This window comes from Oncorhynchus tshawytscha, linkage group LG22 (genome assembly GCF_018296145.1).
Source record: "Oncorhynchus tshawytscha isolate Ot180627B linkage group LG22, Otsh_v2.0, whole genome shotgun sequence".
Lineage (NCBI taxonomy): Eukaryota > Metazoa > Chordata > Actinopteri > Salmoniformes > Salmonidae > Oncorhynchus > Oncorhynchus tshawytscha.
In genome coordinates, this window is record NC_056450.1 from 21035881 (window position 1) to 21048429 (window position 12549).

At 42.2% G+C, this 12549-nt stretch overlaps 1 protein-coding gene across 2 annotated transcripts; it reads left to right on the forward strand.

The window, feature by feature from the left end:
• The first annotated feature begins 5576 nt into the window (after positions 1-5576).
• Positions 5577-11374, forward strand: LOC112222040 (lysosomal amino acid transporter 1 homolog). 2 transcript variants are annotated; one of them, XM_024384589.2, is made up of 8 exons: positions 5577-5708; positions 6031-6237; positions 6319-6448; positions 6665-6752; positions 7620-7765; positions 7879-7971; positions 8078-8263; positions 10208-11374. In XM_024384589.2, exons 2-8 carry the CDS (start codon positions 6032-6034, stop codon positions 10295-10297), a joined length of 939 nt encoding a protein of 312 aa, XP_024240357.1. In that variant the 5' UTR covers positions 5577-5708; position 6031; the 3' UTR covers positions 10298-11374. The 2 variants fall into 2 exon arrangements, with proteins under 2 accessions (XP_024240357.1, XP_024240358.1); XM_024384590.2 differs by lacking the exon at positions 5577-5708 and adding an exon at positions 5748-5921.
• Positions 11375-12549: the final 1175 nt, after the last annotated feature.

Here is a 12549-nt window from a genome sequence, read left to right on the forward strand (position 1 = left end):
GTTGTGAGGTAAAATGTAAATAAAAACCTTGATATAGTTAATTGATTTGACATGCCCAATCTGAACATTTAAACCATCACAAGTTATGTTAACGATATACCCTTACTATAACATTACCCTTGGGGACCTGTGATGGAGACATTGTCCTTAAGGTTACGCTGGTCATTCTTGTCCTAAAAGAGCACTGGTGTTCATGAAACAGGTTACAATTTTATAAGTAGTCTGCAACTAGGTTTCCAACATAAGATGTACAGAACTTCTCTAAAGAGCAAGTACAAGTCTATATTGTAATTATATTATATGTAATTATATTTACAGAATACAGTATTGGCCATATGACTACGTAACACCTGCCATCTATAGGATTACCAAAAATGGCACCACTACCAGACTACGGCAGTTCCTTTTTACTGAGGGGGAACACCTCAACCATAGGAAGACTGGATCGTGACAGGCCACCTATTGAGTTGGATCATGACTTCTGAGCATTACAATGGACCAAACAACACTATATCAAAAATATATAATTTTATTACAAGTTTCTCTTTCAATTACAAGATTAAAGCCACTGGCATTTTCTGTTTGTTAGCCAGTTCCAACAGTCATCAATCAATAATACATAAGATAAGATAGATAAGAGTCTCGACAGATGGTTTGTCTCCCACAATGCCGGCTTAGGCTACACGTCTGTACATTTAAAAAAAAGTATGTTTCGCGTAGAGGAAAGGGAGGAGTTGAGACATCCGGGATTCTTACTCAGTTGTTGCCCTAGCACAGTGCTTATTTTTGAGAATAGCCATAGCTAGCTACTATTGTGATCCCCTTGAGAGTACCGAATTTCAGTGCATCATTCAGATATAGCATGTAGCTAATGGGTTGGTTGTGCTAGAAAATATATAATCATGCTAGCTAATTGTTTCAAAGCACCTTCCAAATGTGAAAGTACAAGACAAAAATTACAATTACCTAAACTGTTCCTTTATGTCCTCTTGGTTGTGAAGGTAAAGTAGCTAGTTAATCTCTTTACCAGAGATTTCTGCCCAAATGCGCAGTCCATGGGGGGTCTAGAATGTGAAGTAAACGCCTGACTGTGTTTTGGGTCACCACATAAGCTGTTTGGATGTATTTAAGATGCATTAGTTTGTATCCATTAAGTGTCCCATGTCTGCCCAGTTAATAATTAAGGAAAAGCTAGCTACTGTGTTTTTTCCGTGTGCTGTAGAGCCGTCGATAACTCAACACAATGTAGGTAAACTAATGACAACACCATCTATATTGCTCAATAACACTAATATCTCCCAATACCTCAAATTGAAGAGAAAAATAAAAGTTGATCAACTCAAGCAAACCGGACATCATGGGCTCCCCATTAAGGGCTCCCGAGTGGCGCAGCGGTCTAAGGCACTGCATCTTAGTGCAAAATCCAGGTTTGGCCGGGGTTAGCTGTCATTGTAAATAAGAATTTGTTCTTAACTGACTTGCCTAGTTAAATAAAGGTTCAATTTAAAAAATAAACAATAATTATAATGGCAATATGTGCATGCCATGTAGCCTATGCTATCGTTTCAGCATAACAAAGGCTATTTCAAATCAAATCAAATTTTATTTGTCACATACACATGGTTAGCAGATGTTAATGCGAGTGTAGCGAAATGCTTGTGCTTCTAGTTCCGACAATGCAGTAATAACCAACAAGTAATCTAACTAACAATTCCAAAACTACTGTCTTATACACAGTGTAAGGGGATAAAGAATATGTACATAAGGATATATGAATGAGTGATGGTACAGAGCAGCATAGGCAAGATACAGTAGATGGTATCGAGTACAGTATATACATATGAGATGAGTATGTAAACAAAGTGGCATAGTTAAAGTGGCTAGTGATACATGTATTACATAAGGATGCAGTCGATGATATAGAGTACAGTATATACGTATGCATATGAGATGAATAATGTAGGGTAAGTAACATTATATAAGGTAGCATTGTTTAAAGTGGCTAGTGATATATTTACATCATTTCCCATCAATTCCCATTATTAAAGTGGCTGGAGTTGAGTCAGTGTCAGTGTCAGTGTGTTGGCAGCAGCCACTCAATGTTAGTGGTGGCTGTTTAACAGTCTGATGGCCTTGAGATAGAAGCTGTTTTTCAGTCTCTCGGTCCCAGCTTTGATGCACCTGTACTGACCTCGCCTTCTGGATGATAGCGGGGTGAACAGGCAGTGGCTCGGGTGGTTGATGTCCTTGATGATCTTTATGGCCTTCCTGTAACATCGGGTGGTGTAGGTGTCCTGGAGGGCAGGTAGTTTGCCCCCGGTGATGCGTTGTGCAGACCTCACTACCCTCTGGAGAGCCTTACGGTTGAGGGCGGAGCAGTTGCCGTACCAGGCGGTGATACAGCCCGCCAGGATGCTCTCGATTGTGCATCTGTAGAAGTTTGTGAGTGCTTTTGGTGACAAGCCGAATTTCTTCAGCCTCCTGAGGTTGAAGAGGCGCTGCTGCGCCTTCTTCACGATGCTGTCTGTGTGAGTGGACCAATTCAGTTTGTCTGTGATGTGTATGCCGAGGAACTTAAAACTTGCTACCCTCTCCACTACTGTTCCATCGATGTGGATAGGGGGTGTTCCCTCTGCTGTTTCCTGAAGTCCACAATCATCTCCTTAGTTTTGTTGACGTTGAGTGTGAGGTTATTTTCCTGACACCACACTCCGAGGGCCCTCACCTCCTCCCTGTAGGCCGTCTCGTCATTGTTGGTAATCAAGCCTACCACTGTTGTGTCGTCCGCAAACTTGATGATTGAGTTGGAGGCGTGCAGGGCCACGCAGTCGTGGGTGAACAGGGAGTACAGGAGAGGGCTCAGAACGCACCCTTGTGGGGCCCCAGTGTTGAGGATCAGCGGGGAGGAGATGTTGTTGCCTACCCTCACCACCTGGGGGCGGCCCGTCAGGAAGTCCAGTACCCAGTTGCACAGGGCGGGGTCGAGACCCAGGGTCTCGAGCTTGATGACGAGCTTGGAGGGTACTATGGTGTTGAATGCCGAGCTGTAGTCGATGAACAGCATTCTCACATAGGTATTCCTCTTGTCCAGATGGGTTAGGGCAGTGTGCAGTGTGGTTGAGATTGCATCGTCTGTGGACCTATTTGGGTGGTAAGCAAATTGGAGTGGGTCTAGGGTGTCAGGTAGGGTGGAGGTGATATGGTCCTTGACTAGTCTCTCAAAGCACTTCATGATGATGGAAGTGAGTGCTACGGGTGGTAGTCATTTAGCTCAGTTACCTTAGCTTTCTTGGGAACAGGAACAATGGTGGCCCTCTTGAAGCATGTGGGAACAGCAGACTGGTATAGGGATTGATTGAATATGTCCATAAACACACCGGCCAGCTGGTCTGCGCATGCTCTGAGGGCGCGGCTGGGGATGCCGTCTGGGCCTGCAGCCTTGCGAGGGTTAACACGTTTAAATGTCTTACTCACCTCGGCTGCAGTGAAGGAGAGACCGCATGTTTTCGTTGCAGGCCGTGTCAGTGGCACTGTATTGTCCTCAAAGCGGGCAAAAAGTTATTTAGTCTGCCTGGGAGCAAGACATCCTGGTCCGTGACTGGGCTGGATTTCTTCCTGTAGTCCGTGATTGACTGTAGACCCTGCCACATGCCTCTTGTGTCTGAGCCGTTGAATTGAGATTCTACTTTGTCTCTGTACTGACGCTTAGCTTGTTTGATAGCCTTGCGGAGGGAATAGCTGCACTGTTTGTATTCGGTCATGTTACCAGACACCTTGCCCTGATTAAAAGCAGTGGTTCGAGCTTTCAGTTTCACGCGAATGCTTCCACGGTTTCTGGTTAGGGAATGTTTTAATCGTTGCTATGGGAACGACATCTTCAACGCACGTTCTAATGAACTCGCACACCGAATCAGCGTATTCGTCAATATTGTTATCTGACGCAATACGAAACATATCCCAGTCCACGTGATGGAAGCAGTCTTGGAGTGTGGAGTCAGCTTGGTCGGACCAGCGTTGGACAGACCTCAGCGTGGGAGCTTCTTGTTTTAGTTTCTGTCTGTATGCAGGGATCAACAAAATGGAGTCATGGTCATCTTTTCCGAAAGGGGGCGGGGCAGGGCCTTATATGCGTCGCGGAAGTTAGAGTAACAATGATCCAAGGTCTTTCCACCCCTGGTTGCGCAATCGATATGCTGATAAAATTTAGGGAGTCTTGTTTTCAGATTAGCCTTGTTAAAATCCCCAGCTACAATGAATGCAGCCTCCGGATAAATGGTTTCCAGTTTGCAGAGAGTTAAATAAAGTTCGTTCAGAGCCATCGATGTGTCTGCTTGGGGGGGGATATATACGGCTGTGATTATAATCGAAGAGAATTCCCTTCTCTTTCTCGTAATAATATGCAACCTGCTTATTTTTGTAATAATGTCATCTTTCTCGTTATAACGTGATCTTTCTCACAATAACGAGATAATGGATTATTTCATTATAATGAGTTATTGAATTATTTCATAACATGATTTTACAGTATCTCGTAATAATTTTATACAAAACATCTGAGTCGCAGCAATACGCCACCTTAAGACACCATTATGGTCTTAATTTTCAGTGTTTTGAAAAAATGCAAAGCGTGTAGTGTATTTTGTGATATAGCTTGGAAACTTAAAATTTAGTTGATTTGTTATTTAACCGAGGTCCCTTATTACATACATATTGGGGGATTCGTCATGCCTCTGTGAAAAGGGATTGTATTAGTTTTGGATCCGGTTTACCTTCCGTGCATGAGCCAGCAAGGTGTCCATCTCTGGCCAACTGTCGGCTCAAAACAGAAGTGAAGCACTGTAGGTTAAAGAGTATCCCATTCATAGACCCTGGCTGCTTTAGCGCATATTGATGATAGTTTCTTCTGACTGAGGGTGTTTTGTTAAGAACCCCGATGCTTGCTCGCACATTAACACAAGGTCGGAATTGTAGTTCAATGGAGTCAACACTGGGCGAATGTAACTGCTGAGAGCTAGTTAAAGGGATACTTAGGGATTTTGGTAATAAGGTCATTTATTTACTTACCCAGAGTCAGATGAACTCATGGATACCATTTTTATGTCTGCGTGCGGAAGTTGCTAACTAGCTTTAAGGTAGATTTCCAGTCATTGCGCTAACGCTAGTTAGCATTTGCTCGTGAAACTATAAATTCCTTCATACTGGACGCACAGACATAAAATGGTATCCACGAGTTCATCTGACTGCGGAAATAGATAAATGGCCTCATTGCCAAGTATCCGTTTAAGCACTTGGGGTAATGAGTAGGATTCTGTGTTTTCAGATGCAACAGAGATTGCTTTTGATAAAAACGCTTTATCTGCCTCCCCAATGAAAACTAGTTTGAAAATATATGTTTCTAAATTATGCACTATACTGCCTCGTTAACATGTTCGAGCAGCGCATATTACGGTTCGATTTGAGAAAGGCGCTCCTCCCTGACCGCTTTTGCTCGTTCACGGTGCACGGCGGCTCAGGTTAATATAACTCCCTTAATCTGCCGTCTAGCTCCGCCTTTTCCCTGACGTTGGAGATTATCTTCCAATCATAACTAGCTAGGTCACTCCGAAAAAATTGTTTTTACGTCTATGCCTGTTTTCTTTGTCTTTGCAAGCCAGTCGGCAAACAGACGTTGATTCCTGGACACACTTCAATAACTGTCCGAGAATCAGGTAAGATCAGTATTTTGAATGTTCTACCGGCGTTACCTTGTTTTAGACGTTTGAATCAGCCACAACCTTGAGGAGGCAGCCGGTTAACAAGCAAGGAAACGTAAATTAGCAACTTGTTTTATTGCCCAGCTGGAAACAGTCAGTCCATTCTTGGTTCAAACCGAGGTCACTCGACTCTGAATTCCATAGCAGATAGTAACATCTGAGACTGAGGTATAAACAAGTTTTACCTACAGAAATAATAAGCACATACCTACCTGTAATTTATTACTTATTTGGCTATTTTGTCTAACTTGTGCGTTTAACCCTTTCCTCTGCATAGAATGAGTCTGAATTTGGGGTCGGCTGATGGTGTCCTCACGCTTGTGTCCATTGGATGGAACACTGATGGAAACTTCAGCGCTGTGTGCCCAAATGGGTCAATATGGGTTTGGGAAGGGCTGCGGGAATGTGCCCAGGACGCCAGGGACATGGCCAGTGTAATCCTGGGTCTGCTGTCAATAATGTGCTTCATGGTCTCTTCTCTGCCGTAAGTCTTGATTGGGTTTACATTATTTCTGACTTAAAGACAGCACTGTTACTCTTCCTATTGTTATGTTCATGGTTGCAGGCAGTACTACAACTCTTGTAAGAGTGGGAATATGGACAGTGCCTTGTCCATTTGGTTTCTGCTGCTGTGGCTGGGGGGTGACTCCTGCAATCTTGTAGGCTCATTCTTAGCTGACCAACTTCCGCTACAGGTAAGTGATGGCTGTCGGGGCAGTCAATATTGCTGAAATGGTTTAAAAATAATACAACTGTTTTGGTGTCAGTCTAAAATGAGAATAAGGATAAACTGAAATTGTCAGCTCATCAAGATACTGATGTAAAGATAATGATGTTTTAATGTTTGTCATATAAGTATTCCCCTTGTCCACCCCTGACATGTCTCTCTCTCTCCACCTTCTCTCATACAGATGTACACAGCAGTGTATTATGTCCTGGCTGACTTATTGATGCTGGGAATGTACTTTTACTATGTGGCTAAGAACAGGATGAATAACAGTGAGTTTGTTTTTGTCAAATTATCTGCTGTGACATTTGTCAGTACTAAATCAAGGCCACTGGTCATTGTACATTCCACCCATTGACTATTAATCGAGGGGCCTTTGTGTGTGTATGTCTTTCCAAAATCCAGTCCTTGAGTACTCCAAACAGTACACATTGTTGTAGCCCCGGACAAACTCACCTGATTCAACTCATTGAGGACTTGATGATTAGTTGACAAGTGGAATCAGGTGTGCTTGTCCTGGGCTACAACAAATGTGTACTGTTGGGGGTACTTGAGGACTGGAGTTGGGAAACACTGCAGTTTAACATACACACACAAATGACAGGGTATGGCTTGTCCATGTTCTGCCAAATCAGCAAATGTTCTTTCCAAGACACCTTTGTAAAAAATGTCTCATTATGCCAAAAAACATTGCAAGGTTGTTTAAATTGAATATAGGCTTAGTTATTTAACAGTTCAGTGAACCTAACAGGTGTGTATTTTAGCATGGGAATAGCTTCAGATTGGACTGTTCTCGTCTACATAGAGGCTCCCTAGGATTAGGCTGGTGTTGCAAAACACTGCTCGATACTAGACCTTGTGATGGTAAAAGTCCCCAACTTTGTTTTTTTTTTAGTACACTTAACAGATCCAAATTTTTCTACATTGGTGTTGCATTTTTTCCACTTATTGTCCAATGTAAAAAATGACCCAATACTGATGTCAGCAATACCGTGCATCACCACAACATTCTGTTTTTGTTTCCTTATTTTTGTGGCAGCTGATGACGCAGCGACTCATTGTTGCAGGAGTTTGCTGAGGCAGCGTCTTCCAAAAATGAAGACTAAGCCCTTTTTTTTTTTCTCTCTCTCTCAACCCAGGCAGGTTGGTCTTAAATGTGGTGGGTGTGGTCTATGTCCTGGGCTTCTCTGCCAGCCTCATGGCCTTACCTGCGTCCCAACAGGATGTGGTCCTCTCTGGTTTTAAAGGGCGGGCCTTACTGTCAACCACTGTGGACGGTATTAAGGTGAAAAGTGGTCTTTAAGTAATTAGTGGATGCTAATGTAATTTGTGTTGATATGACACTGGCCCCTGGCTAAATGTTATGCGTGACATGCAAACTTTTTTTTGTGTGTCCAGGCTTTCAGCACCAAGGAGATCATTGGGTATATCATTGGCTCCATATCCTCAGTGCTTTACCTCTGCTCCAGAATGCCACAGATGCACATTAATGTGAGTCTGAAGAAGGGGAGTTTGGGAAGGGTTGTTGAGTGAATGAGTACTGGGTAGGCTTCCTACCTGTAAAAGTGCTGCATGGATATTTTCTATCTCTCTGTAGTATACAAGAAAGTCGACGGAGGGTGTGTCCTACTTTCTGTTTGCCCTGGTCATCCTGGGTAACACCATGTACGGCCTGAGTGTGCTGCTGAAGAACCCTGAGCAGGGCCAGGGAGAGGGAAGCTACATCATCCACCACCTGCCCTGGCTCGTCGGCAGCCTGGGCACCCTCTCTCTAGACCTGCTGGTATCCTTCTCATTACAATGCCTGCTGTGCCTCTGGTCTCTTCAATCACATGTGTACTTATAACTTTTAGTCTGCTTTGACTTAACACCTAGCTTGTGCTTTTGGCTCGGTCCTTGTATTACAATGACCGTAATGAACTTACAGTGCCTTGCGAAAGTATTCGGCCCCCTTGAACTTTGCGTCCTTTTGCCACATTTCAGGCTTCAAACATAAAAATATAAAACTGTATTTTTTTGTGAAGAATCAACAAGTGGGACACAATCATGAAGTGGAACGACATTTATTGGATATTTCAAACTTTTTTAACAAATCAAAAACTGAAAAATTGGGCGTGCAAAATTATTCAGCCCCCTTAAGTTAATACTTTGTAGCGCCACCTTTTGCTGCGATGACAGCTGTAAGTCGCTTGGGGTATGTCTATCAGTTTTGCACATCGAGAGACTGAATTTTTTCCCATTCCTCCTTGCAAAACAGCTCGAGCTCAGTGAGGTTGGATGGAGAGCATTTGTGAACAGCTGTTTTCAGTTCTTTCCACAGATTCTCGATTGGATTCAGGTCTGGACTTTGACTTGGCCATTCTAACACCTGGATATGTTTATTTTTGAACCATTCCATTGTAGATTTTGCTTTATGTTTTGGATCATTGTCTTGTTGGAAGACAAATCTCCGTCCCAGTCTCAGGTCTTTTGCAGACTCCATCAGGTTTTCTTCCAGAATGGTCCTGTATTTGGCTCCATCCATCTTCCCATCAATTTTAACCATCTTCCCTGTCCATGCTGAAGATAAGCAGGCCCAAACCATGATGCTGCCACCACCATGTTTGACAGTGGGAATGGTGTGTTCAGGGTGATGAGCTGTGTTGCTTTTACGCCCAACATAACGTTTTGCATTGTTGCCAAAAAGTTCAATTTTGGTTTCATCTGACCAGAGCACCTTCTTCCACATGTTTGGTGTGTCTCCCAGGTGGCTTGTGGCAAACTTTAAACGACACTTTTTATGGATATCTTTAAGAAATGGCTTTCTTCTTGCCACTCTTCCATAAAGGCCAGATTTGTGCAATATACGACTGATTGTTGTCCTATGGACAGAGTCTCCCACCTCAGCTGTAGATCTCTGCAGTTCATCCAGAGTGATCATGGGCCTCTTGGCTGCATCTCTGATCAGTCTTCTCCTTGTATGAGCTGAAAGTTTAGAGGGACGGCCAGGTCTTGGTAGATTTGCAGTGGTCTGATACTCCTTCCATTTCAATATTATCGCTTGCACAGTGCTCCTTGGGATGTTTAAAGCATGGGAAATCTTTTTGTATCCAAATCCGGCTTTAAACTTCTTCACAACAGCATCTCGGACCTGCCTGGTGTGTTCCTTGTTCTTCATGATGCTCTCTGCGCTTTTAACGGACCTCTGAGACTATCACAGTGCAGGTGCATTTATACGGAGACTTGATTACACACAGGTGGATTGTATTTGTCATCATTAGTCATTTAGGTCAACATTGGATCATTCAGAGATCCTCACTGAACTTCTGGAGAGAGTTTGCTGCACTGAAAGTAAAGGGGCTGAATAATTTTGCACGCCCAATGTTTCAGTTTTTGATTTGTTAAAAAAGTTTGAAATATCCAATAAATGTCGTTCCACTTCATGATTGTGTCCCACTTGTTGTTGATTCTTCACAAAAAATACAGTTTTATATTTTTATGTTTGAAGCCTGAAATGTGGCAAAAGGTCGCAAAGTTGAAGAGGGCCGAATACTTTCGCAAGGCACTGTACCTAAAGGCAATTGGTTCAGGTTGGTTTGTGACTGGTATGCTGTAAGTATGTACCTGTACATGATCCTATATCTAAGCCTGTAGTCTGGGATGCATTTCCTTTCCAGTGCCTTTTTTAAGAATATAATTTTTATTTAATTTCATGAACTTCTTGAATTCCCTTGACTTGCAGCATCAGATCTCCATACAGTTCTTGATATACCGCAATAATGCCCCTCTAGAGTTGGAATCGCAGCACGGCGAGAGAGCTGCTCTGCTGGACAAATGAAACTACTCCCTGGGTGCTGGATCTAGCAGTACAGACACTTATCCCCACCAAATGGACTCTCAATTCACATTCCTTAACAGTTTTGGCAAACACAGGATATCCCTTTCTTTTAGATTTTATAGTTGTATTTGTTATTTATACGATCTGTGTTTTTTGTCATTTTTAATGTTTCGAGAGACTCCACATTGTTCATTGGGGTGCAGCTGTAGTTTACTGTTCTTAATGGCTCTTAATCTTTTAGTGACAGGCTGTTCCACCGTTACTCAATAAACACTTGTAGTTTGCTTCAAACCTGTTCTGACAATCATGATGCTACTTGTCACTGCATGGAACCCTCTTCTGGTTGTATTGGAAAAGTCTTGTTGTATTTCAGAAGTGATGATTTAACTAGAAATATTTTTTGCAGATCACTTCACCTGTTTTCTGAGTACACAAATACATGGAAATCTTAGTGTCTTAATATGTTCATGTGGATTTATTGTAACTAAAGTGTTAATGTCTGAAGTACTGTACTTTTTCATTATATTTGATCATTTACATCAATTGCCTAAGGTGTATTCCAGTGATTTCTTTTTTTTTTTAAGTGATTGCATAAGTATTTGTACATGGGATAAGTAATGAGTTACTTAGACTACCTATTGAGATGTGCCTTTTGGTAAGATTACCGTGTGCTAAATGAGGTGAAAAGGAGACTGGATTACATTTTCCATGTGCCCTTTTTTTTTATTTATTATTATTACTTTGGTATGGTTTCAGATCTGGAGACTTGACCTGTTTGTTCAGTGTAAGCATATGATGCTCACTAAAGATTTTTGGTGATGGAATGGTCCTGTTTTTCTTTTTTTTCCTTTTCTTGATCTGTTCCCTAAACACATGGTGATACATCACTATTGACTGATATGCATAGCAAGGATTTGGGTGATTTAAGATTGTCACATTGATAGTGTCTCATTCCCAATATACTGCTACATTTTAGAAGAAATGATTTTCTGGGATGTGTTTTTTCATTTTTGTAAATGTTTGTTTATTTCTCACCCACACGCTCAATGGGTTGCATAATAAATCAATTTTTTTTCATTTCAAATATTTTTATTAAACACAAGAATGGTGTATAGGTATACAATTCTTATCTAAACAAAAGAGCATACAGGAACAACAAGACCCAGAGTTCTGGGTGCAGAACAAATAATACAAAACACGACATACAAAACAAGGACACGTAGAAAGAGGGAAGATTTCCCCCAAACCCCCCCCAACTGCTCGGGTGGCAGGGCCAGCACATGCTGCCCAAAGGTAGATTAAAATATTACAATTGAGAGTGCGTTAATAAGTACAAATTCACAGCGCCGACTCGTCCAAGTAGGAGAGGAAAGGCTGCCAGATTTGATCAAATGTTGATAATTTATTGTTCAGAATATATCGAATTCTTTCTAAGTGTACAGTGTTTGCCAATTCACTGAGCCATAATTTGGTAGAGGGCGCTTCCCTCCTTTTCCAAAACAAGATTAGTTTTTTTGCCGAGATGAGACCGTACGAGATTAGTTGTTTTTGGGGGTTGGTTAATCCGTTTAGGGACTCAGATACTCCCAGGATTATCAGAAGCGGGTCTGGATCTATTGAAGTCTCCAAAACTTCAGAGAGGATCCCAAAAATTCCACACCAATAACCATGCAAGCTAGAGCATAGGGCAAAGCAGTGGAGTAGTGTACCCTGCGTAGCCTGACATTTATCACATGTAGGGGATGTGTCAGGAAATATCCTATGCAGTTTAGTTTTGGAATAGTGTGATCTGTGTAATACCTTGAATTGTATGAGACGATGTCTGGAATTAATGGAGCATGTGTGGATATACTCCAAGCTCTCTTCCCAGTCTGCCACTGAGATGTCATTCCCTAGTTCTTCCTCCCATTTTGCCTTGATGGCATCTGTAGAAGGTGTGCTAACAGATTGAAAAGCATCATATAGACGCGATATCAGTTTATCTGAGGTGGGGCATATTTTTATGCATCCGTCAAACATGGAAGGTTTAGCATTCCCAAATGTTGGGAGGTGTTTTCTAATGTAGTCTCTAATTTGTAGGTATCTGAAAAAATTACTTCTGGGAAGATTATAAGTTTCCCTCAGCAACTCAAAGGAAGCAAAGGTCCTCTCTATGTATAAATCCCCTATGGTACTTATCCCCAACTCTCCCCATCGCTCAAAGGTGTTATCAAGGTTAGAAGGGGCAAGGGAGGGATTCCTGGCGACAGGGA

Coding starts and splice junctions, on each gene's coding strand:
- LOC112222040 (XM_024384589.2), top strand. CDS start 6,032: ATGAGTCTGAATTTGGGGTCGGCTGATGGTGTCCTCACGCTTGTGTCC. Junction 7,972..8,077: donor TGCCACAGATGCACATTAAT/GTGAGTCTGAAG, acceptor ATCTCTCTGTAG/TATACAAGAAAGTCGACGGA. Junction 8,264..10,207: donor CCCTCTCTCTAGACCTGCTG/GTATCCTTCTCA, acceptor TTGCAGCATCAG/ATCTCCATACAGTTCTTGAT.